The sequence below is a fragment of the Cricetulus griseus genome, chromosome 3 (genome assembly GCF_003668045.3).
Source record: "Cricetulus griseus strain 17A/GY chromosome 3, alternate assembly CriGri-PICRH-1.0, whole genome shotgun sequence".
NCBI lineage: Eukaryota > Metazoa > Chordata > Mammalia > Rodentia > Cricetidae > Cricetulus > Cricetulus griseus.
Window position 1 is genome coordinate 199,756,674 of NC_048596.1, and position 26,436 is coordinate 199,783,109.

Consider the following 26,436-nt stretch of genomic DNA (forward strand, 5'->3'; position numbering starts at 1 on the left):
AACTTCTTATGCAGACCAGTCTAAGCTCAAATTCACAGGGAATCAATTGCCTCTGCCTCCTAAATGCTGGGGTTAAAGCCATGTACCATCATGACTGGCTTGTTTATTTTTGTTTTATTTTATGCATATGTATGAGCATGAAAAGGTCAGAAGTATTGGCTCCCCTGGGGCCGGAGTTAGGGTGCTTGTGAGCTGCTGACATGCGTTCTGGTATTGAATCAGGTCCTCTGGAAGAGCAGCAAGTGTTCTTGCTCTGAACCAACCCCTTTAGCCTTTTGGTTTTTGTGTTTGAGATAAGATTTTAAATGTGACTCTAGGGCTGGCATCAAACTCCTGATCCTCCTGCCTCAGCCTTCCAAGGGCTGGAATTACTAGTATGTGACTCCATACCCATCTTGAGGTTGATCCTTAAATACTCTTCAGTTATAGGTTTTAGGTTTATATCTTATGGAGACACTCTTCCCAAGCTGTTTTTGGTATTGATGAGAGGCACTTCTTTGGTTTGGTTTTTCAAGTCAGGGTTTCTCTGTGTAACAGCTCTAAGGAGAAACTTTACATTGATATGAAAGAGTTTAAACAGAGCTTTGTCAGTCTCTTCAAAGTTATCCTGCTCCTTATCCTTGGTGGGAGACTATAAAGTGGAGAGTGATAAAAGAGGACACATGTTGTCTTCCTTTGGCCTTCATACACACATACATACATACACCTATATACACACACATGTGTTTGCACTCCTACCCACACATGCACATGGGAATTCAACTCCTAGCTATTATGATATCAGATGAGTTGGTGCACATAGGAAGTTATTTCATGATCTATAAAGTTGCTACAGGTTTAAAAATCAAAGCACAGACTGGGCAGTGTTAATCCCAGCCACTGTTAATCCCAGCAGAGGTAGATGGATCTCTGTGAGTTCAAGGCCAGCGTGGTTTACAGAGCAAGTTCTAGGACAGCTAGGACTACACAGAGAAATCCTGTCTCAAAAAAACCAAAATAAATAAATAAATAATCAAAGGATGATTCTAACAATGAAGAGGAAAAGATATATTGTTAAGATACGAGAATGGTTACATATAGAGCTGTCACATGACCCTTCTATTTCCTGTCCCTTTTGTTGTCCAGTTGTCTATCAGCATATAAGTTCAGAGTCAGTGGCAGGAGCAACAAAGACCTCAGCAGCTGCTTTGCATACCAACAGCAAATGTTCAGTGTCAAGTTTACAGAGCACCAAATGCCTTGGGAGATAAGGGTGGAGTAGTTCCCTGTGGAGAGCCGAGGGCTGCTAGAAACTCATGGAAACTGTCAGACCAAGCCCAGGAACCTGGTATGAGGGTCCATTCTGTCTCAGCTATGGCTCTATGATTCGTGAAGTGAGATTGAACACATATCCTTCATCTTTCTGAACCAGGCATCCTTGATCATAAAGAAAACTCCAATGAACCCTTCTCCTGTGGCTCTTTTTCCCCCTCAAAGATATATTTTATTTAAATAGGGGCTTAAATAAATTTTATAACATTACTATTGAACTAGAAAAGAAAATCTGTTAACCAGTTTGTTACTTCATACAGCTTAACAAGGACAGAGGCCATCTTTCTCTAGAGCTTTGAGTCTACTAGAAAGCATGACATTTTTCTGAACTGAATTTCTCTGAACTACTGTAAAAATAGCTGTTTGTCCCCCAGGGTTGGCTGAGGAACTGGTTGCTTGTCAAGTTGGCCCAGCACTAACAAGTCTCTTTGTGCTCTCACAGCTGTGTACACTGATTCCTTCAGATGCTCTGAGACTAGTCTTTGTTGTCTCCTCAGGAAGAGCAATTTCTGTTCATTGAAGTGCAGAGGAGGGAGTTGAGCGGATGTTGTGCTGGTCGTGGGAAAAACTCCCCAAGGGAATGAGAAATCCTAGTCACAGAGGCCTAAGCACAGGTGCTATGGGCATTTCTGGGACTATAAAGATATACAAGAAAGCCTAAGGCAAGAGCACCAGCTGCCCACTTGGTTACCACACAATCACTTGGCCACAGCTGTATTTTTAGAGAAAGGGTGTTTTAACATGGAGTGTTCTGCTGTAGTATATATATATATGTTGTACAAGTTTTTGTTTGGGAAAACACAAATGGAGAGTGTGAATGCTGATTCCACATGGGAGTCATTTGAAAATCCTAATAGGCACAAGCATGATGGTTCACACCCTTAATCCTAGTTCTTGGGAGGCAGAGGCAGGTGGATCTCTGTGAGTTTGAGGGCAGCCTGGTAATAGCAAGTTCCAGGCTAGTCAAAACTTCAAGGGAAAAGAAAAAAATTTTAATGGGGCTTGGGGAGTGGCTCAGTGGCAGAGCTCTTGCATAAGATGCTGGTTTATATTTTAAAAAACTGTTGGCCAGGCGTTGGTGGTGCACGCCTTTAATCCCAACACTCAGGAGGCAGAGGCAGGCAGATCTCTGTGAGTTCGAGGCCAGCCTGGTCTCCAGAGTGAGTGCCGGGATAGGCTCCAAAGCTACACAGAGAAACCCTGTCTCAAAAAACCAAAAAAAAAAAAAAAAAAAAAAAAAAACTGTGAGTGGTGGCACACACATGCTTTTAATCCTAGCACTTAAGAGGCAGAGGACGGCAGATCTCTGTAAGTTCCAGACCAGCTTGGTCTACAAAGGGGGGTTCCAGGGGAAAAAAAAAAAAAAACTGAAAGGAAGGAAGCAGGCTGGAAATATGGCTCCGAGGTTAAGAGCACTTGTAACCAGTCATGGTGGAGCACACTCCTTTAATCCCAACACTCAGGAGGCAGCAGAAGCAGTCAGATCTCTGTGAGTTCAAGGCTAACCTCATCTACAGAGGAAATTCTGGGGGCCACATGGTGAGATCATGTCTCAACAACAACAACAACAAACAAAAAGAATACTTGTTGACCTTGCAGAGCAAACATCTGCAACTTCAGTTCCAAAGGCTGGGACACCCTCTTCTGATCTCTACACTGACCAGGCATACACAACTGTGCACATACATGCATGCAGACAAAACACTCATACACATAAACAACATAATGTGAATCTATTTAAAATTTTTAAAATAGTAATTAAAAAGGAAGGAAGAAGACAGATGAGGTGGTACATACTTGCATTTGAGCATTCAAGAGGCTGAGGCAGGAGGATCTGGAATCTGAAGTCAGCCTAGGCTCTATAGTGAGACCTTACCTCAAAAATAAACATTCCAGCACTTGGGAGAATGAGAAAGGTGAATTTCTGTGAGTGCAATGTCAGCCTGGTCTCGTTAGATAGTACCAGGATAGCCAAAGCTACATAGAGAAACACTGTCTCAGCTCCCCTCCCCCCCAAAAAAAGAAAATTAAGAAAGCATTATCACAGCCATGTTTGCTTATTGTTTGTTTTTATCTACACCTGACTTTGCGGGTTGTTTTTTGTTTTTTTGAGACAGGCTGTCTCTATGTATGTAGCCTTGGCTGTCCTAGAACTCACTCTGTAGATCAGACTGGCCTCAAACTCACAGATCTGACTGCCTCTGCCTCTTAAGTGTTGGGATTAAAGGCGTGTGCCACCATTGCCCAGCTTGACCTTACAATTATTTAAAAATTGTATTTTATTTACATTTAAGGGTAGAGTATATGCATATACCCCACAATGTATACATAGAAGAAAGAGGCCAATCTGTAGGAGTATGTTCTCTCTTTCATTTGGGATCTTGGGTGTTGAACTCAAATTGTCAGACTTGGCAGAAAGCTCTCTTACCCACTGAACTATCTTGTTGGCCTTGCCATGGCTTTTAGGCATCTAGGTAGCCCAGTGCTTACCGTAGAAGTGAGTGTATTTTGCATAGTTTGCAGGATACATATCCTCATAACCATGTCAGGTAAGTGACTAACAGAACAGACACAGCCTGGGACTCGACTGTTAGGTCATACCCTACTAGCAAATAGCTATTTGTCTAACCATTCAGACTGCTCATCACTCTTCAATGGAGTCATTAACACTTCAGGTCAGACTATGGTCCAAGGCCTGGGTGATGTCAGGCTTGAGAGCACATGGACACCACTGGTGGCCCTTTGTGTGTGCCCCAGATATTAGTATTGGCCTTGCTAAGAGCCATTTCCACACATAGCTACAGTTTCTGGACCTCTCCTATCCCCAGAGTGAAGGTTAGAAGTGAACACCTGCGTGAGGAAATCTGCTCTGTCTGGGGCGTGGCTGTTGTATTGGTGCTATGTGCTAATAAATGGCCTGTTACTCTGTGTTGATTTTGTCAGAGTGTGGCCAGCTTCTCTAATGTAGAACAGGTAAATACTGGGGTCCACTTCCCACATCCCTCTTGTGACATTAGCCAGCTTCCCAGCTCTTGGGTATGTTCCCATCCTTCCACCACACAAGCCCCCTACCCAGCCCAACTGGCTTGAGAGCTCTTCTGCCTCCACTCCCCATGTTACCTAGCAGTGCTGGGATTACAGAAGCTTGTGCTATGTATATGACTTATTTAAATTTTTTATTTAAATTAAAAGCAATCTTATTTTACATACCAATCCCAGTTCTCTCTCCCTCCTGTCATCCCACTCCCCCCACCATCTTCCATCCTATCCTCCCCATCCACTCCTCATAGAGGGGTGATGCCTCCCATGGGGAATCATCAAAGTGTCCCATCGTTTGGGGCGGGACTGAGGCCCTCCCCCCTGTATCTAGGCTGAGAAGAGTATCCCTCCATAGGGAATGGGCTCCAGTCCTGAAATTCACAGGCTAATGGATATAACTGGGAGAAACCATCCTGAGTGAGGTAACCCAGACACAGAAAGCCAAACATGGTATCTACTCACTAATAAGTGGATTTTAGGCTTAGAACAAAGGATAACCAGCCTACAACCCACAACCCCAGAGAAGCTAGGGAACAAGGAGGACCCTAAGAGAGACATACATGGACCCCCAAGAAGGGGAAAGGGACAAGATATCCTGATCATCTGGCTTTTACATGAGTTGAAAATTCAAACTCAGGTCCTCATGCTTGCATAGCAAGTTTTTTTTGTTTTGTTTTTCTTTCTAAATGAACCATCTCTCCAGCATGTTGTAATTTTTTGTTTGTTTTGGTGAGGGAAGAACAAGGTCTTACTGTGTAGCTTTGGCTGGCCTGGAACTTACAGAGCTCCATTTGCCTCTGCCTCCAAATACAGGGATTAAAGGCATATGTCAATATGCTCAGCTTGTGTTTTGATACAGGGTCTCATGTAGTCTAGGCTAGCTTTGAACCTCTCTTGTAATTCAGGGTGATTTTGAACTTTTGATCCTCTTATATCACTCTCTAAAGTGATGGGGATGCAGATGTGTGCCATCAGTCCTGGCTCAAAAATAATCAAAAAACAACCTGCAAAGTCAGGTGTAGATAAAAACAAACAATAAGCAAACATGGCTGTGGTAATGCTTTCTTATTTTTTTTTGGGGGGGGGAAGGGGAGCTGAGACAGTGTTTTTATTTTGAGATAAACTCTCACTAGTTGCCCAGCATGGCCTTGGACTTGCCATCCTCCTCTCTCAGCCTTCCAAATATCTGGGTACCGGCCTGGCACACTTTTGCATATAATCTGTGTAATTTCAGATTTCCAAGGCACCTGGACAGAAGACATTTAAGAAGCATGAGTATGCTGGGTGTGATGATGGAGCATACTGAGAAGGCAAAGGCAGGCAGAGGCCAGTTTGATCTGTACAGCAGGTTTCAAGCCAGCCAGGACTACTGAGATTGATAGTATCTCATTAAAACAAGCAAAAGAAGTCTGAGCGGGAAACCAGGAAGGTCTTTGGGCAGAATGTTTTGCATGGATCTCCCTTAGCTACCCTATCTGTAGCCTCTCATCTTCTTGCCTTTTGTGTCATTATCATTCTACCAATGGCTCAGGTGTCCAGAGGAACCTTGGGGCTATGGTGGAAGGTAGTGTCTGTGGTGCCTCTTTGAGTCTGATCTCATTTTAAACAATCAGCACTGATTTTAAGCTTTTGCTTGGCTTTGGCAAGGTGACCTTCTGCCTTGCTCTGCCCTTGAAGGCTCAGTGGATTACTGTCACTGTTGTGGCTTGTCTAAAGTGTGAAAAGAAGGATGATTTCCTTCCCTCCCTCCCTCCCTCCCTCCCTCCCTCCCTCCCTCCCTCCCTCCCTCTCCCTCCCTTCCTCCCTTCCTCCCTTCCTCCCTTCCTTTCCTTCCTTTCTTCCTTCCTTCTGAGAGTCTCATGTATCCTAGGCTAGTCTTGAATGCAGTATGTGGCTGAGGATTACCTTGAACTTCAGATCATCCTACCTCCAGAGTGCTAGTATTTACAGGTATGTGCCACCATGCCTGGTTTATGTGATGCTGAGGATTGAACCCAGGGCTTCCTGTAGAGTAGACAAACACTCTAGCAATTGACCTACGTTCTCAGCCCCCTCCCCAACTTCTTTAGAAAGAAAGTTTGTTTTTGTTTTTTGGGTTTTTTGTTTTTTTGTTGTTTGTTTGTTTGGTTTTTCGAGACAGGGTTTCTCTGTGTAGCTTTGGAGCCTATCCTGGCACTTGCTCTGAACACCAGGCTGGCCTTGAACTCACAGAGATCTGCCTGCCTCTGCCTCCCGAGTGCTGGGATTTAAGGCGTGCGCCACCAACTTCCAGCCCTAGAAAGTTTTTAAAGTTGTTGTTTTGTTTTGGGAGGAGTTCTCTATGTCTTGGCTTTCCTGAAAATTGCCATGTAGACCAGGCTGACCTAGAACTCACAGGTATCCTCTTGCCTCTACCTCCCAAATGATGGGAGCAAGGTGGTATGCAACCCTACACCTAGCTATAAACCTTTTTGTGTAGTTGATTTTTTTTTTTCCCCAATCAAATCTAATCAAGGATCTGGGGTGGTTTCTGAACCACTTTTTAAAAAACTATAGGTGTATAAATGTTTTGCCTATTGTGTGTTTGTGTGTGTGTGTGTGTGTGTGTGTGTGTGTGTGTGTGTGTGTGTGCGCGCGCGTGCGCGCGCGTGCTACATGTGTGTCTTGTGCCCATGGATGTCAAAAGAGGGCAGACCTCCTGGAACTAGACGTACAGATAGATGGTTGTGAGCCAACTGATTAGGTGCTGGAAACAAAACCTGGGTCCTTTGCAAGAGTAGAACTGTTTTTAACCACTGAGTCATCTCTCCAGCCCCACTTTTAATATCTTGCACAAGAAACCTCATACCTAAACCCAGGTATTAAAGTGTTTAGATACCACGTAGTATCTGCAGCTCAGCAAGAACAATAGGTCCTTGGGATGAACATTTACTGCTCTCTTGCCAGGGATGCCACCTGCATCTCCAGGGGGCTTTGAGCAGTACTGCTTCCACATATGGCCAAAGGAAACTGCTGTTGTTGGAGAACAAGCAGCTTCATACTTTGGCATGACTTTGATTGGAAACCATTGGAAAGGTGCCTCCACCTCATCATCCTGTCCAGAAGGAATCTATAGTTCTTTTTTTCCCTGGGCCTTTACTTTTACCCTGCTATATCCTGAAGGGGGTAGTCACTAGGAAAAGCCATTTTGTTGAAATTCCCCACTCCAAAGGCCACTGTCTGCTCTGTTCTCTCAGGAATGGGCACCACAGACCATGTCATCGTCTTGGCATCCACAAATCGAGCTGATGTTTTGGACAATGCTCTGATGAGGCCAGGTCGACTCGATAGGCATGTCTTCATTGATCTTCCCACTCTTCAGGTCAGAACTGCTGGGAAGGATGGGGCAGCCACTTTTCCATAGCACCGTTCTTGTGGCCTAGGCCACAGCCTTCCTTCCCTGTCTGAGACAAGAAGCTCTAGTTTTATAGTTGTCAAAGTTCTTTTCTCTAGGTCCTAGGCTTGGTATGATACTACTATGATCCTTGGTGCTCAAGTAAGTGTCCATGACCCCTCTGGGCACCATGATACCCAGTGTCCTTTTGTAGTTTTGTTTTGGTTTTTGAGATAGAGTCTTGCTATGTAGCCCAGGCTGGCCTTGAACTTATGATTTTCCAGCTTCAGCTTCTTTGCTGCTGGGATTATAGGGTCCTGGTAATAGGGTTTGCTCAGTATTTGCTCACTGCTCTTTCTTAGTTTCACAGTGAGCTCGTTTGCCCAGTGTGTTGTCTCTTCCTTGAGTGTGTGAAGTTGACTGCACTGGTTGAGGTGGCTTTTTCTTTCTTTCTTTCTTTCTTTCTTTCTTTCTTTCTTTCTTTCTTTCTTTCTTTCTTTTTAGTTTTGGTTTGGTTTGGTTTTTGAGAAAAGGGTTCTCTGTGTAGCCCTGGCTGTCCTGGAACTCTTTTGCAAACCAGGGTGACCTCAATCTCAGAGATCCACTTGCCTCTGCCTCCCAAGTGCTAGGATTAAAGGTGTGAGCCATCACTGCCTGACTTAGGTTGAGTTTTTTAGTAAATTCTTTTGAAATCAAAATGAAGGCACCTCTCCTTTCCATCTTGAATTTTGTGAGAGGTCTTGGGGTTTTCATCCCTCCCTCTTAGATTTATTTATGCATTTCTATTTATATGAAAGTTTGTCTGCATGAATGCATCTATACCATGTGTGTGCCTAGTGCCAGAGGAGGATGAAAGAGAGTATAAGATCCCCTAGGTCTCCTGCAACTAGAGTTACAGATAGTTGTGAAACCACCATGTGGATACTGGGAACTGAACCCAGGTGCTCTGAAAGAGCAACGTGTTCCTAAGCTCTGCACCATGTTTTCAGCCTCTAACCACCTTGCCTCTCGTAACTACACTTGACTTTGTCTTGGAGCGGAGTCCATTGAAAGCCCCGAAACCAGGGTTTTCTGCCCTGGTGGCCTCTTTCTCACAAGCTTCTGTTTGGTCCTGCTGCATGGTCAAAGAGCCTGCGTTACAGCCTTGAGAGAGCAGGAATTGGGTAGATAGAAGGTCTGTGTGGAAGGAAGGAGAGCAAACCTAAGGACTGGGTAGTTGGTTAATACCCTGAACAGAGATGTGTGGGGTAACCACTTTATATAACATAAGCCAGTGGTCACCTGACAGTGTCCAGAAATTTTATGTCAGGATCCAGAATGTGTAACTTGCCGATTTTTGTGGAATAAATCTTTGCTATGAGTGATATGCTTTACTTATATTCTGTTACATTTATTTTCTTTTCATGTTTAAATTGCTGTTTGGAGTTTTCTAAATTGGTTTCCGAAAGCATGGGTAATGACTGAGAGTGTCAACAATGCAGAAGCCAGTGTTTCCTGTAATCGCCACAAGTTTCATTCATGGAGCTTGTGGGAGAAGGTTTTGTCTTATTAGCCAAGTGTGAATTCAGCTGTGTCTTCCTTATTTGTGACAGGAGAGACGGGAGATTTTTGAGCAGCACCTGAAAGGCCTGAAGTTGACCCAGCCCAGCAGTTTTTACTCCCAGCGGCTGGCAGAGCTAACACCAGGATTCAGTGGTATGACCTCTACCTAGTACATGTATTCATGATGGAGAGCCCCCATCTCCCCGTGCGAGTGCTGTCCCTGTTCTGAGTCACTAATCAGCCCACGTCGGGCTGAGATCAAGTTCAAATGCAAGCAGCAAAGGGACAGAAAAGAGGGACTTTCTTCCTCCCAGATATTGGAAGCAATTGCAAGAAGTATTGTAGCTTGCCTACTTCACAGGTAGCAGCTGTGATGTCTCTACCAAAGTATCAGTCAACATCATCATGGTCCCAGAGCTTCTGCCTTAGGGGACTGTGAGACAGTCTGGCAGTGTGCCTGTGTTGTGTTTGCATAGGGTATACCTTCCAGTTTAGACTGCCCCACCAGGCTTCCTACACAAAGTGATTGCCAGTGAAGTAGAAATCACAATTAGGTGCCTGCAGTGGTGGTGCTCACCTTTAATCTCAGCTCTCAGGAAGCAGGGGCAGGTGATCTCTGTGAGTTCCCAGACAGGCAGGGCGGAGGCAAGCCTGGTCTACAGAGTGAGTTCCAGAACAGGCTCCTAAGCAATGCAGAGAAACCCTGTCTTGAAAAACCAAAACCAAAACAAACAAACCAAAAAAAAAAAAAAAAAAAAAAAAAAATTACCCTGAAAGCCAGGCTGGTGGGTTATACCTGTAATCTTTTTTTTGTTTGTTTATTTTTTATTTCATGTGCATTGGCATCTATGCCTATAATCTTAATCACTTGAGAGGCTGAGACACAAGGACTGCTGTGAGTTTAAGGGCAGGCTAGGCTATAGCATGAGACCCTGTCTCTGAAAATAAAAACAAAATTACTCTTGGACTGCTTTTCCTTTTTGATTACCCTTCAGTCTTTAATAGAATTTGTATAGATGAGAGCCCTTTGTTCTTGCTCTTTTATACACATAAGTGTCAGGTGACATAAAACAGCACAGAGCAGACAGGAAAGGGACTGCAAGATCCAGAGTAGTGTGACATTGCAGTACTTGAGCCAGCTGCCCCTGGAGAGGGCTTCCGGGACAGCACTAATTGTCTGCCTCCTGCCCTGCCTCCTACTACAGTTCACCACTGGCCGCTTTTCATTTCCTTCCTCTCCTCTTCCTCCTCCCTCCCTCTTCCCCTTCTCTCCGCTCCCTTCTCCCTTCCTTTCCTTTTATTCTACCCTCCCTTCCTCCTTTCCTTTTTTGTTCCTTTGTTATTTTGAGACAAAGCTCCATTATGCTTGCCTAGAACTTGTAGTCTTCTTGCCTCAGCCTCCCCAGTAATGGAATCATAGGCCTATGCTCTTACTTCTGGCTCTCTTTCCTTTTTGTTTTTCATCACTAAAAGCTGAGTCTCCCTCCTTCCTTCTCTCCCCTTTTCCTAAACGCTGACAGGGAAGAGCCAGCACCACCCCCCATCCCTGCCTGTGGTTTGTGTTGACAGGCGCCGACATCGCCAACATCTGCAATGAGGCAGCACTGCATGCTGCACGGGAGGGGCACACATCTGTCCACACGTTCAACTTTGAGTATGCCGTGGAGCGTGTCATTGCTGGTATGAGCACCACACCCCTTGTTAAGGCGTTGTTAGGGTTGAAGCTTTCAGACGACCAGTCCAAATTTGTCTATGCCAGACTAGCGAGGGGTGGAGTAGGTGGAACTTGACCCAGGTTCTATTGTTCTATCATAAGTAGCACTTGAGATATTGTAAACTTACCTCAGAACAGAACTACTCTTCAAGCAAATATAAAAAACATCTTCAAGTCCAGTATACTGATATATGTATTTGTAATACCAGCACTCGGGCAGTAGAAGATCAGGAGTTCAAGGTCATCCAAGTCTACATAGTAAGTACCAGGCCAGCCTGGACTACAAGAGACACTATCTCAAAAAAAAAAAAAAAAAAAAAAGGAAAACAATAAAATAAAAAGGCCAGGCACAGTGCTACACACTTTAATCCAAGCATTCAGGAGGCAGAAGCAGGAGGATCTCTGTGAGTGAGTTCCAGGAAAGTCAATAGAGAGAGAGAACCTATCTCACTCCCTACCCCCCAAAAAAGTTCCCTGTACTCCCATCTGTGGCATAGATTATCCTAGGCACCATGAGGTGGCTGAAAGCCCACCTTGGACCAGATGAGGCACAGCTAGCCAAGTTTGGTGTCGGTAGAGGCTGCTGTCCCCAAAGGGCACCTGCAGTGTTTGTGGGAAAAGTATAAATCTGCCACTGACTCTCATCTTCCTGAAACTAATGACTCTGGTGATTAGCAAAGTAGGAGCACAGCTATGAGTATAAAGGAAAAACATTTAATTGATGTGGCAGCTTACAGTTCAGAGGTTCAGTCCCATGTCATCATAGTAGGGAGCATGGCAGTGTACAGGCAGACATGGTGCTGGCTACATCTTGATCAGAAGGCAATAGGAAGTGGACTGTCATTCTAGACAGTATCTTGAGCAAATATGAGACCTCAAAGCCCACCTTCATAAAGACATACTTCCTCCGGCAAGACCACACCAACTCTAACAAGGCAACACCTCCTAATAGTACCATCCCTTTGGGGGCCATTTTCTTTTCAAACCACCACATGTCCTAAACATTAACTCGAGGTCAGGTGTGGTGGCACCTGATGGCCTGGACTACATAGTGAGACACTTTCTCAAAAAACAGCAACAACAGGAAAAAGATGCATAGAATGGGAACTTAATGTTTGCAAAGTTTGTGATGGTAAATGACCAGAAGCTGAGTAGGAAAGTTTAAGTAGACTTGCCCTGAGGTGTGAGGTCTTTATCTCATAGAGAGAAGAATGGAAGCAGAACACTGTAGCAGAGGCAGCTGCTGCTGGAATTCTGAAGGGACCCCTCTTCATCCCGTCAGTCACAAAGTCAGAAGTCACTCATGGGATAGGGAGAGACTCGCTGAAGCTGAAGACTATCAGTAGCTCCTAAAGACTGTTTTTATAACTGGGGGTGGTAATGCATGCCTTTAATCCTAGCACTCGGGAAGCAAAAGCAGGTGAATCTCTGAGTTCGAGGCTAGCCTGATCTACAGATCAAATTCTAAGACGGCCAGGCCTACACAGAGAAACCCTATCTCAAAAAACAGAAAACAAACAAGCAAAAGAACTGTTTTGATGGTTCCCAAGAAACTCTCCATCTCTCCCCTAGAACTCCCTTGAGATTGGGTGTTAACAGTCTGTGTGAAAAGTCAGCAGAGCCACAGAAGGGCCTCTCAAGAAAAGAGCGCCCAGGAGGTACCAGAGCACACTGTTCCTGAACTTGGTTCTTGACTTCTTTCAGGAACTGCTAAAAAGAGTAAGATCCTTTCCAAGGAGGAGCAGAGAGTGGTTGCCTTCCATGAGTCTGGCCATGCCTTGGTTGGTTGGCTGCTAGAACACACAGAAGCTGTAATGAAGGTGGGTTGTGATGAAAATGGTGATAGGCATTGTGCATACAGACCTTTGCACATCTGGTCTGGAAAACACACCACATGTGTTTGTGTTATGCAAGAAATTTTATCACCAACTTTGCATGATTCTGACTGGAGTGGGTCCTAAGCCTCAGTTACCAGGCATGAGGGGAAAGTTTCCTATGTCCAAGGCCTCTGTCCTTGCCCACTTGAGCCTCATGGCGGAGAGCTGAACTTGTTTCTGCTCAGATGGCAAATGGTTATTTGAGATAGTTTCCAGAAATCATGTAGACTGTGCATAGAGACCCTTGAGGAACCCAGGGATATGGGACAAGAAATGTGGCATCTGGTTTATCCTCTAGGGAGGTCTGAGGAGCTCTGACAAGTAGCAAGTGTCCCATAAGGGCTTTGTGGCTCCACTGTTTCCACCCCAGCCATGCAGGATAAGACAATGCAGCAGGCAGCCAACTGCCCGTATGTACACTCTTGCTCAGTTTCAGCTGCTATTTTCAGAGCTAACAACATATTGGCTGGTCTCTTTGAAGCAGAGTGGAGCAGTCCCTTCTGTGTTCCTGGGGTTGGCAGGAGGTTAATCTCAGCACTCAGGTGCACAGGCAGGCAGATCTCTGTGAGCTTGAGACCAGCCTGGTCTACAGAAGTAGTTCCAGAACAGCCAAGGGCAACACAGAGAATCTCTGTCTCAAAAACAAGACCAAATTTTCTTTTTGCTGGGTGGTGGTGGTTCACACCTTTAAATCCTGACTCAAAAAAAAAAACAAAACAAAATTTTTTTCTTTTATTTTTTTTTAAAGATTTATTTATTTATTATGTATAAAGTGTTCGGCCTGCATGTATGCCTGCAGGCCAGAAGAGGGCTTATTACAGATGGTTGTGAGCCACCATGTGGTTGCTGGGAATTGAACTCAGGATCTCTGGAAGAGCAGACAGTGCTCTTAACCTCTGAGCCATCTCTCCAGCCCAATTTTTTTTCTTTTTATTATTTTGTTATGTGTGGGTATTTTGGCTACATGTATGTCAGTGTACCACATACATGCCTAATGCATTGGATTCTCTTGAACCAGAATTACAGATGGTTGTGAACTACTAAACCATCTCTCCAACCCCCATCTTTTTTTCTTTCTGGCAGTTCTGGGGATCCAGCCCAGAGCCTTGCACATGCTAAGCAAGCTCTTTACCACTGAATTGTAGACATGCCCTGAACTTTGAATATTAATACTAGCTTCTATATGGGGCCTGCATAGACTTCCCCCAACCACTTTTCTTTGTAATACAGCAGCTTCTCCTTGGCCTGCCTCTTCCTCAGATGTCTGACATTGGATTGTAGGGGAATAAGGAGGGTCAGGTGGCCTCCCTTCCTTGGGTACATTCTGGAGTTTCCCATGGGTCAGTGCTAACTGGCATGTGAGGTGATTGCTTCTAAGAGACCTGTCAGTCTGACTTCCTAGTCACACAGTGCTACTGAGGAACGTACCATACAGAAATTCCTGTTTCGATGAGCTGCCTTCTGCACTGTGAGGATTCTCTAAGAATTGAATGTGCCAGTGAGTCTGACTAGCTACTTGGCAACCTGTGGTGATGGTTTTAGGAGGCTCCTGCCTCACTTTGAGATCACTTGCTCCCTGCTCTATTGTTCTTCCTCAGGTCTCCATAGCACCTCGAACAAATGCTGCTCTGGGCTTTGCTCAGATGCTCCCTCGGGACCAGTACCTCTTCACCAAGGAGCAGCTGTTTGAGCGGATGTGCATGGCACTAGGCGGTCGCGCAGCTGAGGCCATCTCGTTCAGCAGGGTTACATCTGGTGAGGAGACGGGCGTTGGGGTGTGGCTTTGTCAAAGTACTCTAATGCCCGTTTCCTTCTGCTCAGTGTGCTTGGTAGGGTGAGACTGGCAGAAGATGTGTGCACTGCAGATGTAGTTTGAGCCAGAGGGGACTTGGAACTAAGCAAAAGCATTGCTTTTTTGTTTATTTTGGTTTTGGTTTTCATTTGTTTTTTTGTTTGGTTGTTTTTGTTTTTTTTTTTGGTTGTTTTTTGTTGTTGTTGTTGGGTTTTTTTTTGATTTTTCGAAACAGGGTTTCTCTGTGTAGCTTTGGAGCCTATCCTGGCACTCGCTCTGGAGACCAGGCTGGCCTCGAACTCACAGAGAGCCACCTGCTTCCTGAGTGCTGGGATTGAAGGTGTGTGCCACCACTGCCTGGCCACAAAAACTTTAGTTTAAGATACTTATTTTAAAACTTTCATATAGATGGACTATAAATACATTTGCTTGGATAACGACTGGATGTAGACATATAACTACATAGAACTGGATATTAGAGCATTCACTAGATATCCAGAAAAGTCAGAGGGGTCTCAGAGACATTATGCCCCAAAAGTGACAGGGTTCCCAAGTATAGACCTGGCCATATGCTCGAGTGTGTCGCTGATGTAAGGCAAGTCGGTGTCCTGAGCACGTAAGTTTTCCTTTAAGAAGCAGTAATGGCGACTGAACTGGAATACAGATGCAGAGAAGGACTGATGAGCAAAGCGGTCCAGACCAGGCTGGTGAAACCCACAGAAACAGCTGACCTGAACATCAGGGAACTCTTGCTCCCCAGACTGATAGCTGGAATACCAGCATGGGACTGATCCAGACCCCAGGAACATGGGTGTCAGTGAGGAAACCTTAGAAATCTACGGGACCTCCTATAGAAGTTCAGTACTTATCCCTAGCATAGGTGTGGACTTTGGGAGCCCATTCGACATAGAGGAATACTCCCTGAGCCAAGACACACGGGGGTGGGCCTAGGCCCTATCCCAAAGGATAAGATAGACTCTGATGACACCCTATGGAAGGCCTCAACCATCCAGGGGGAGCAGAAAGGGTATGTGATAGGTAGGGTTTCAGTTGGGGGGGAGGAGGGATGGGGGAGGTAACTGGGATTGTCATGTAAAACAATCCTGTTTCTAATTCAAATAAAAAACATCTGCAAAAAAAAAAAAAAAAAAGCAGCAGTAATGGCTCAGCAGATAAAGGGGCTTGCTGTCAAGTCTGCTGACTGGAGGTCAGCTCCTGGAACCCATGTTGTGAAGTAAGGGAACCAACTCCTGCAAGCTCTTCTAACATTTGCCTGTGTGTGGACAAGCACACATAGAACAAAAATAAATATAATAAAAAAAAAGTATATTGGGGTTGGCAAGATGTCTCAACAGTTAAGAGTACTGATTGCTCTTCCAGAGGACCTGGGTTCAATACCCAGCACCTACATGGCAGCTCAATACTATCTGTAACTCTAGTTCTAAGGGACCCAACACCCTCACATAGACATACATGCAGGAAAAACACTAATGTACATAAAATGAAAATCAATTATATTTTAAAGAGAGAGAGAGAAAGAATAACAAGGTTCTATGTCCCGGTCAGTGTCTTGCAATGGAAGTTGTAAGCATAATATTCTGGGATGTTTGGGTGCTGCTTGGTCTGGCCAGCCTGAAGTCTGGTGCTCCTATCTGCATGTGCTCTTCAGAATACCTCCTTTTCTTGGCTCCAGGGGCCCAGGATGACTTGAGGAAGGTTACCCGCATTGCCTACTCCATGGTGAAACAGTTTGGGATGGCACCTAGCATTGGGCCTGTTTCCTTCCCTGAGGCACAAGAGGGCCTCGTGGGCATTGGACGACGTCCCTTCAGCCAGGGCCTCCAGCAGCTGATGGACCATGTGAGTGGACACAGGCCTTACTGCCCATGGAGAAGAAACATCTGGGCCTCCTGCAGCGGCCTGCTAGCACCCTCAGATGAGCATGTATTGAAGGCCTAATGTGGCTGGTGTTTTGTTCTGGACTCTGACCTGTTCAGTGTGTTCTCTTGGGTGAGGACCTAGATGGTTCCAAATAAAGCTAGATGTAGAACCGGGAAGAATGTCCAATAAGGATGCCAAGTGGTCGAGCAGTGCACATGATCCCGATAGCCCACAAGCTGGGCCAGTGTGGCACCTGGGTCTCTTCAGGGTCACTTGCAGTGGCTTGTGCAATGAAGCAGCTGTGAGTTGCCCAGTTGCTCTCTCCAGGGTGAGGGTAGCTGGTGGGTGTGCATCCTTTAGACAGAATAAGAGCAGAATACATTGCTGCTGTGTATTGTGAAGATGGGCCTGCTCCTGAACTGTGTTTTTTGCACCTTTGTTTTAGAGCTGGCTGTCAGTGAGTCTGTAAACTATGTTTTAGACCTTTCTCGTGACAGACTTACCTCTTTCTTTACAGGAAGCAAAACTGCTGGTGGCCAAAGCCTACAGACACACTGAGAAGGTGCTACTAGACAACCTGGACAAACTGCAGGCGGTGAGGGCATGTGGGCCCAAGCATCCCCAATGCATCTCAGGAGCCCCTAGAAGTGTAGGGGACAGCATGGTCAACACTGATACCCCTATTCATCTAGAATGTGTTTTCTGTTTTCTTGTTATAATCATATCAAGCCTGTTCATTCTGAGGAGAATTTTCTCTACCCTTATGCACATGTTATGTAGCACTAGCAGCAATCAACATTGAATTTTAGGAGTTTTCCAGCACTTAACCTTTTTCTCTTGGAAAAAAAATAGCTACTTTTAAAGTTTATTCTTAAGATAATTTGTTTAGGCCAGCGTTGGTGGCACACACCTTTAGTCCCAGCACTTGGGAGGCAGAGGCAGGTAGATCTGTGTGAGTTTGAAGCTAACCTGGTCTACAGAGCGAGTTCCAGGACAGGCTCCAAAGCAATACAGAGAAACCATGTCTCGAAAAACAACAACAAAAAAGGTAATTTGTTTGCCGGGCTTTGGTAGCACATGCCTTTATTCCCAGCAAAAAATATTCTTAATTTTGTATATATGTATAAGTATCTGCACTTGAGTGCAAGTGACCACAGAGGCCAGAGGAAGGCATTGGTTGTCTTGGAGCTGGAATTCAAGCAATTGTGAGCCACTGACTGGAGTACTGAGAAAGGAATTTGATTCCTCTGCAAGAGTAATAATTGCTTTTCTTCTCTTTCACTACCTTCTTCTTTTGTGGGTTCTTTGTTTGTTTTTTTGAGACAGGGTCTCTATACATAGTCCTGGCTGTCCTAACTCACTGTGAACCAAGCTGGCCTCAAACTCACAGGGATTTTCTTGACTCTGCCTCCCAAGTGCTAGAATTAAGGTGTGTTACACTCTACCCAGTAAGTATATGCTCTTAACCACAGAGATGTCTCTCCAGACCTCCCTCAAACTTTTTTAAAAATCTTTTTTCATTTTATAATAGTTTTAGATTCAGAAAAGCTATACATATATATGCCCTACAGTTACCATCTCCCTTAGTATAGGATTCCTCACCCCAGCAGCCTCACACAGACACATATCAACTGAGCCATTAGTGGATTCGCACCTGCTCACCTGGATCCCACGGGACATGCAGGCATTATATCTCCTTATACTCCTCTTGCCTGTGACCATATCTCAGACTTCCTTGGTTTCAGTAACAACAGGTATCCTAAGGATAGCACATACCTACAGGATGTCTAGTATATTAACGTGGGCAGCCAGCTTTTTGGAGGACAGCTTTCTTTGCTTTCTTAAAATGAGGCAGTTGAGCCAGGCATTGTTGGCACAGACCTGTCATCCCAGCTCTCTGAAGGTAGAAGCAGAAGGATAGTTGAGTTCATGGCCAGCTTAGCCTACAAAGTAAATCTTGCTTCCAAAAGGAAAAAATATCTTAAATTAAAAAAAAAAAAAGGCATGGTGGCACATACCTTTAATCCCAGCACTCAGGAGTCAGAGACAGGCAGATCTCTCCAAGTTCGAGTTCAGCCTGGTGTGCAAAGCAAGTTCCAGGACAGCCAAGGCTATTACAGAGAAAAGAGGCAGCTGCTATGTTAGGTTGGAATCTTGTTTCAGGCCCTCAGAGTATTGGTCCTGGACCAGATCTGCCTTACTAGATCTTATGGCAGTACAGTGTCTGCCATAAGAAGTAAGTAAGTAGCCTCTGCCTAGTAAGGAGCCAGTGTTACTGTGTTGGAAAGAGGGTGGGAGTTTGGCAAGATCACCCATGGGTATCACACTGACTGCAGAATGGAGCTGCCTCTATTTGGGCTGAACTGCAATGAATAGGTTTTAGTCTAGTGACAGATTAGGGCAAAGGGGGAACTATACCTCTTTCAGTATGGCTATAGACATCACCCTAGTGCCTAGCATGTAAAAGAAAAAGAAAATGTGGGAGAGTTTTCCTTTTTTTTTAATTTATTTTATTTATTTATTTTTTGGTTTTTCGAGACAGGGTTTCTCTGTATAAGCTTTGGAGCCTATCATGGCACTCGCTCTGGAGACCAGGCTGGCCTCGAACTCACAAAGATCCACCTGCCTCTGCCTCCGAGTGCTGGGATTAAAGGTGTGTACCACCAACGCCCGGCTGGAAGAGTTTTCTTTTAAATATTGTTTTTAGGTTTATTTATTTATTTATTAATGTTTTGCATGTACTTGAGTGTGCAGGAACCTTCCGAGGTCAGAAGAGGATGTATTCCCTTAGAATTGGAGTTACAGGCAATTGAAAGCTGCCATGCAGGTGCTGGGAACCAAACCCAGGTCTTCTGTATGAGTAGCAAGGACCACCCTTAACCTCTGAGTTGGAAGAGTTTTGGTTTTTTTGTTGTTTTGAAATAGGGTCTCACTATGTAACCCTAGCTAGCCTGGAACTAGGGTGCCCTCAATCTCATGAACCTGCCTTTTTCTCTGTCTCTGGTGTGCTGGGGTTAAAGATGTGTTCCACCATACCCAGCTCTTGGAAGTGTTTTCTTAACCAGCAAGACATAGCAGGATGTGGCCACAGACACAGGACCTTTAGGATAAAAATATTTTCTGGGCCAGACATGATAGCATATGCTTGTAATCCTGGCATTCAAGAAGTTGAGACAGGGGCTGGAGAGATGGCTCAGAGGTTAAGAGTACTTGTCAGCTCTTCCAGAGGTCCTGAGTTCAATTCCCAGCAATGACATGGTGGCTTACAACCATCTGTAATGAGATTAGGTACCTTCTTCTACTGTGCATGAAGACAGAGCACTCATGTATATAAAATACATTAATAAATATTTAAAAAAAATTTAATCCCAGCACTCAGGAAGCAGAGGCAGGTTGATCTCTGAGTTTGAGACCAGCCTGATCTACAAGAGCTTCCAAAGCCACAGAGAAACCCTATCTCGAAAAACCAAAAAAAAAAAAAAAAAAAAGTTGAGGCAGGAGCATAGCAACGTTGAGGTCAGCCAGAGATCACACACATACACATTCCTGTCTGGGAATATGGGAATATAATAATAGGGATGAAGATGATGATGATGTTAATGTTCAGAACTGTATCCAAAGTAGCAGAAATCCCTCCCCAGTTGTGTCAGTGCCTATTTCCACAGATTCCAAGCACGAGGCTCTGTATTTAGCATCCCGCCTGTCTCTCCCAGACACACATACCTTGTTTGGTGAAGGAAATTGCAGTTGCCAGAAATAAGCAGAGGTTTTGAAAGGAAATAGAAAAATTAATGAGGCTGGCAGCTGACAGATCACTTTTAGGGTAAAGACAGGGAGCAATTCTTTGCCTGAACTGCCTTTGCGCCTGTGTCTCTCTGGGAAGGTGGCCTTTCTGAGGCATCCTGCTCACAGACTAGCCCTCCTACTTTCCTGGGACACAGAGACATTCTGTGGGATGGGTTTCCATCTCTGATGCTCTGCCCTCCAAAGCTCTTGTTTTTTCCAGGGCACTCACACACTGCCGTGTTTGTTCTTTCTAGCTGGCGAATGCGCTTCTGGAAAAGGAAGTGATAAACTATGAGGACATTGAGGCCCTCATTGGCCCACCGCCCCATGGGCCAAAGAAAATGATTGCACCACAGAAATGGATTGACGCTGAAAAGGAAAAACAAGCCTTAGCAGAGGAGGAAGCTCCGGCTCCCTAGCCCCCACCTCCAAGACCCAGACAACTACTTCCTCGACTGCACCTGCAGTTATCTCAGAACTTGTTGGCAAGCTGCCGTCAGCCTCCAAGAGTATTTTCACCTGAACTTGAACCTCAACCTCTGTTAGCTCTCTCTGGTTTCTGACAAAAACTTCTGATGTCTATTTATTGGTTCAGGATTAGTAAATCATTTGCAGAGACAACTGACCTTTCCATATGTAGTGCTTTCCTTGTGAGGAGTGTGCATGCTTGAGTCTAGTCCCTGGGGCTTCAGATGCTGCCTCCATGTGTGGCTCTGTAGGTCTGAAGGTAGCCCATCAGTTGGACTAAATGATCCCCTGTTTGTGTCTTGGACTCCCTCAGAATGCTAATAGGATCCAAGATGAAAGACCCTCTGAGCTGACTGTCCTCATCACCGTGCTCACTCATTAAGTTGGGAACAGGCACTGTTGGAAGATGCAAATACTGCCACCTACTGCTATGTGCAAGTTGTGCAAGTGGAGAATTTCCCCTGCCTTGTTCTTATGTAGAGAGTGCCTTGACTTCCACCACCAAAATTGATTCCTCGCACATTTTGTGATAGAGAATCCACATTTGAGCTATGCAGCCATGGGTCTTGTTTTCACTTTATACCTTGAGCTCTTTGTGTAGACATCTGAACTCAAACCATGTAGGGTGAGCCACAGGCACTTGCTGGTTCATAGTTCCTGCCTGCGGTGCCTCCACTCTTCCTGTGCAGTGGCATTTGGAGCATGGGTTACAGTGACTTCCTGTCAGAGCAAATTGTTGTTATTGCCCAGCACTCTGCACCTGAGGAAGCTTCTGGGCAGTAGGAAGCAGTAGCAGGACCACCAAGAGCAGCTGGAGTGATTCAAGGGGCTTAAGAACATTTTACATTCGATCTGAGTTCTAGTTCTTACCAAAGTTTAGCACATAATTAGGTTTTACATTTCTCTAAAGCGGTGTCTTAAGCAAGCATGATGACTCTGCAAACCTGTTAACCCGACTTCAATTGCTGGACTCCTATAGTTGTCCTCTGACCAGTCCATGCCAAGGCACAAATATACCCGATCCATACACACAAAATAATTGTGCCAGGCTTGGTGGCACAACCCTTTAGTCCCAGCACTTGGGACACAGAAACAGACGCTGATGAGTTTTGAGCCCAGTCTGGTTGACTTACAGAGTTCCACACCAGCCAGAGCTACATAGTGAGACCCTATCTCTAAAATAAAGTGAATAACAACAAGCCAACGTAAAACTGTCACCCATTGAAACAGTCCCAGCTGCCTACCTTTTTTTTTCTTTTTAGATTTTGAAATTTTATGTGTATAAATATTTCGTCTGAATGTGTATATATGTACCACATGCAGTACTTGGTGCCCATGGGTGTCAGACAAGAGCACTAGATCTCCTGGACTGCAGTCAAGAATAGTTGTGACCACCATGTGGGTACTGGTAATCAAACCCAGGCCTCTGCAAGAACCACTGAGCCATCTCTCCAACCCTAATTTTTGTTTTTTTGAGACCAGGTCTCGGCCCTGGCCTACATCAAAATGTTTCTTTCTGCCTTCTGATTGCTTGGATTATGGGTGTGTACCACCAAATCCAGCAAAAAACACTATGCGACTCTGATACGATTTTTTTTTTTTTTTTTTTTTAACAATCAGAATTGGGGGCTGGAGAGGAATGGCTCAATGGTTAAGAGTTTACTCTCCTTTTGTTGTTCATTTTCTATGTCTTTTGTTTGTTTTTTGTTGTTGTTGCTGTTTTGTTTTTTGAGACACAGTTTCTCTGTAGCTTTGGAGCCTGTCCTAGAACTCAGTCTGTACACCAGGTTGGTCTTGAATTCAGAGAGATCTGCCTGCCTCTGCCTCCCAAGTACTGGGACTAAAGGCGTGCAACACCACACTAAAGGCGGCTTGTTTTTGTTTTTTTTGAGACAGTTTCTCTGTCAAGACCTTGCTATCTTGGAACTTGCTCTGTAGGCCAGACTGGCCTCAAACTCAGTGGCCTGTGCCTCCTGAGTGCTGGGATCAAAGGCCTGCACCACCACTGCTTGTCGTGTTTACTACTTTTGCAGAAGGACCCAGGATTTGATTCCTGGCACCTATATGGCACCTCACAACCGCTTTAACTCTAGTTCTGAGGGATCCAATGCCCTCTTCTGGTCTCTGGGCTCCTGAACACATGTGGTGCACATAACTCACACAAGCTCAAACACATAAATATTAAATTAATCTTTAAACTCAAAAAATTAAGGTTATCTGTCTAAAGGGGTCCCAGATCATGAATGATCAGAAAGCTTATCATTGAATTAGGCTGGAATTTTCTGATGCTCCCAGACATCTAAGTTTCAGTAAACACTGGAAGAGAAGGGAGGAACTACTTCAGGAACAGCTTGCCTGGAAATGAGCATGTCACAGCCATGGGAAGCAGGCGCTAATCATGCAAGAGATTACAATCCTGTGTAGAGCATGCCTCTCTTTGCAAGGGTGCCATCCAACAAGCTCTTGGGTAGAACTGCTTCTGTAGAATTCTCTGCCCAGCAGAACAGGAACTGTACCTATAGCTAGAACTTGAAAAACTGCATCAGCCAAGTCTTTGCATAACTCCTCACTTCTATGTCCATCCTGGTTTTATGCAGTAAAAGAAACTTAAGATCACAGCTGTACTTCTTTCAGCTAACTTGATTCTAAGCCGACCTCTAACGCCCACCCAATGTCCCAGGCAGCACTGCAGCTAGAGCTCTGGGACTCAGGTGCAGATCTAGATTAGTAGTAGTTAACCTGAGTCTGTGTCTGTCCAGAAAGAAAAGTTGGTGGTGGAGATGAAAATATCTGAGATTAGAGAAAGCCAGGTACTTGGTAGGAACATAGAAACGAATTTGAGAAAGCACATGCTAGATGACTTTCATTCCAAAGAAATTAATACCTTGGATCAGTGTATTCAACAAATATTTTCTCTGGGCTGGGAAGATGGCTCAGTCAGTAAAGAGACTTGCTGCCAACCTTGAAGGTCTGAGTAGCCCCTGCCTATAATCCTGGGAAAGAGTGAGAGAGGGCAGAGAGAGTTTGATCTCTGGAGGTCACTGGCCAGCCACTCAATTTGCTGAGTGAGAGTGAAAGACCCCCAAAGAGGTACTTTCGTAGAGGGAGACCCACACCCAGGAATCAGCGAGGCCACGAACTGGATGTAAAAACAAGAGGCTTTATTGGAGACGCGGGTACCCAGGGCGACTTAGCTTCAGTGTGGCTAAGCGCGCCGAGCCAAGGGAGAGGTGCCTTTTTATAGAAAAAAACACAAGCGAGGAACAGGGATTCTATTGGATGGTTCAAATGAGGCACAGAGCCATTCCAGATCAGCATATTCTCAAGTGTCTGGTACAAATTCCTCCCTCCGCGCCGACCTTGGGACGAAGGTTCCCCAACGGGGGGGGGCGTGGGGGCGAGGGGTGCCCTTTTCCCGCTCGGCCCCAGCCCCGGGGCGCGGTGCCAGGGCAGCCCCGCCTGGGTGAACCGGCTTGGGAGGGAAAACGGCAGCCGGGGGAAGTGGAGGCCGGCGGGGGCAGGGACAGCGGGATGAAGGTGAAGCAGGGCGGCTCTGCGGCAGCTCGCCCGCGCTGCACTCTCCAGCCCCTGGCCGTATCCTGGCTCTGCCCTGCTCAGTCCCCGACGCGCTGCCCTAGGTCAACTGCTCTTCTCAGCCCATCCCGGCTGCTCCAGAGAGAACACCCAGCATCAGCATAGGCGGGGGGGGGGGGGGGGGGGGGGGGGGGGGGAGACAGAGAGGCAGCGGGCCTTTCAAGAGAACCTGTCCAAACAATAAGGTGGAAAGCAAGCTTGGCAGTGGTAGCACATGCTTTTAATTGCAGCACTCAGGAGGCATAGGCAAGCAGATCTCTGTGAGTTCAAGGCCAGCCTGGTCTACAGAGTGAGTTCCAGGACAGCCAAGTCTACACAGAGAAACCCTGTCTGAAAAAACAAAAATGCATAGAACATCTCCAACATCAACTTCCGATCTCCATACCCCCCACACACAAAAAATGGCTTTTTTTTCCATACTGAGGATTGAACCTAGGGTGTGATACAATAGGCAAGCTCTCTGCACTGACTTACATCCTCAGAAAATATAATGAAAAGATGACTCTGTGTGTGCGCGTGCGCGAGGGCGAGCATACCATGGTACTCATGGGGAGCTAGCTCAGTAGACAACTTGGAGAATTCAGTTCCCTCCTTCCACCATGTGGGTCCCAGGAATCAAACTCAAATGGTCAAACGTGGCAGCAAGCACCTTTAACCTGATAACCATCCTGCAAGACCTTTTTTTTTTTTTTTTTAACTTTGAAAGATGGTCTAAGTTGCCCAAAAAAGTATTAGAATTGCTGTTGCCCTGCTTCAGTTTCTAGAACAGCTGGGATTGCATGTCTGTGACACTAGTCCCAACTATAATGTGGATTGTAGTGACATCTTGTAGATTTCTAAAAAAAAATTATAGATCTCTTAAATGCCGAGCCATTTCTACAGTTCTTACAATGGAATTTTCATCAGAATGAAACCTGGTAATTAGGGTGGGGAGTGAAAAAGAAAAACAGGGTTATTGTCTTACAGATGTAGGACAGATTATGCCTTGGCTGCTTAATGGTTTGTTGTTGATGCTGCCATTGTGGGTAAGAATTCAATATATGCATTTGGCCACACCCAATCCTGAGGAGTTAAGTCTGGGACTTAAGGATTTATCGAAATAAATGGGGAGTTTGGGGCTGGAGAGATGGCTCAGTAGTTTGAAGCACTGGCTGCTTGCTCTTCCAGAAGTTCAATTCCCAGCAGTTCACAACTGTCAATAACTCCAGCCCCAGGGAATCCGATGCACTCTACCGGCCTCCATGATCATTGCATGCACATGGTGCAGACATGAGTCACGGACTTACATAAATAAACTAGAAAATCAACAAAAAAAAGTCGGGGATGGTGGTGCGTGCCTGTAATTTCAGCTCCGAGGAAGAGAAGCCTGAGTTCTAGGCAAGTGTGGGCAACACAGAGAGACCACAGCTCTTAAAAGAATGAAGAGCTGGGCGGTGGTGTCGCACGCCTTTAATCCCAGCACTCGGGAGTCAGAGGCAGGAGGATCTCTGTGAATTCGAGACCAGCCTGGGCTACAGGATGAGTTCCAGAACAACCAGAGCTACACAGAGAAACTCTTGTCTCGAAGGAAAAAAAAAACACAATGTTCCTGAGTGGGTGGGGGAAAAAAAAAAACACTGAACCGGGGAAGGAGAAGGATTTTTAGGACTTTAACTCGCAAGTCTTTTGAGTTTTCCGATCTGTGCTCCTCCGACTCAGCAGCCCCCACAAAGACATAGTCACCTTGTCGCGTGCCAGGCTGGGAACCAGCGAGAAACGAGTCTTACGGCTAGAGAGGCGATGGTCCGCCGGTGGACGGGTTCGTATGACGCCATTTCCTCTTTTCCCTGTTTTGATTGGCTAAAGGGCTCGGGTGTTTTGGATTGGCCGGACTGTCTACAACCCCAGGGTGCTTTGCGGCGCTCGGTCTTTTCCGCTCGGCCGTTCTCCTGTACCGGAGGTGAGTCCCTACCGTCAGCCGCCACCATCGTGTTGCATCGGGCTCCATCGCGCTCCATCCGCCGCCATCGGCGAGGAGAGGCAGCCTGCGCAACTATGGAGGAGCCCAGGCGCCGACGGCATGGGGCCGGAGCCAGGGCAG

At 45.6% G+C, this 26,436-nt stretch overlaps 1 protein-coding gene and 1 long non-coding RNA gene across 5 annotated transcripts in view; one reads left to right on the plus strand and one right to left on the minus strand.

Annotated features, from left to right (window-relative positions):
- Nucleotides 1-20,920, plus strand: part of Spg7 (SPG7 matrix AAA peptidase subunit, paraplegin) — a 43,869-nt gene extending 22,949 nt beyond the window's left edge. For both annotated transcript variants that reach the window (XM_027410636.2, XM_027410635.2), the window contains exons 10-17: nucleotides 7,566-7,690; nucleotides 9,295-9,397; nucleotides 10,814-10,924; nucleotides 12,663-12,778; nucleotides 14,434-14,590; nucleotides 16,321-16,487; nucleotides 17,026-17,103; nucleotides 20,549-20,920. In XM_027410636.2, coding sequence (XP_027266437.1) covers nucleotides 7,566-7,690; nucleotides 9,295-9,397; nucleotides 10,814-10,924; nucleotides 12,663-12,778; nucleotides 14,434-14,590; nucleotides 16,321-16,487; nucleotides 17,026-17,103; nucleotides 20,549-20,713 — 1,022 coding nt within the window. In that variant the 3' untranslated portion in view covers nucleotides 20,714-20,920. The remainder of the gene's footprint in view (nucleotides 1-7,565; nucleotides 7,691-9,294; nucleotides 9,398-10,813; nucleotides 10,925-12,662; nucleotides 12,779-14,433; nucleotides 14,591-16,320; nucleotides 16,488-17,025; nucleotides 17,104-20,548) is intronic.
- On the minus strand, nucleotides 16,125-26,159 carry LOC113831194. 3 transcript variants are annotated; one of them, XR_004769303.1, is made up of 4 exons: nucleotides 26,079-26,159; nucleotides 18,527-18,619; nucleotides 18,285-18,405; nucleotides 16,125-16,862 (listed from the first exon to the last, which is right to left on the minus strand). It is a non-coding gene; the product is annotated as an uncharacterized LOC113831194 (long non-coding RNA). The 3 variants fall into 3 exon arrangements; XR_004769304.1 differs by having other exon boundaries at nucleotides 16,125-17,149; XR_004769302.1 differs by having other exon boundaries at nucleotides 16,125-17,149; nucleotides 18,163-18,405.
- Nucleotides 26,160-26,436: the final 277 nt, after the last annotated feature.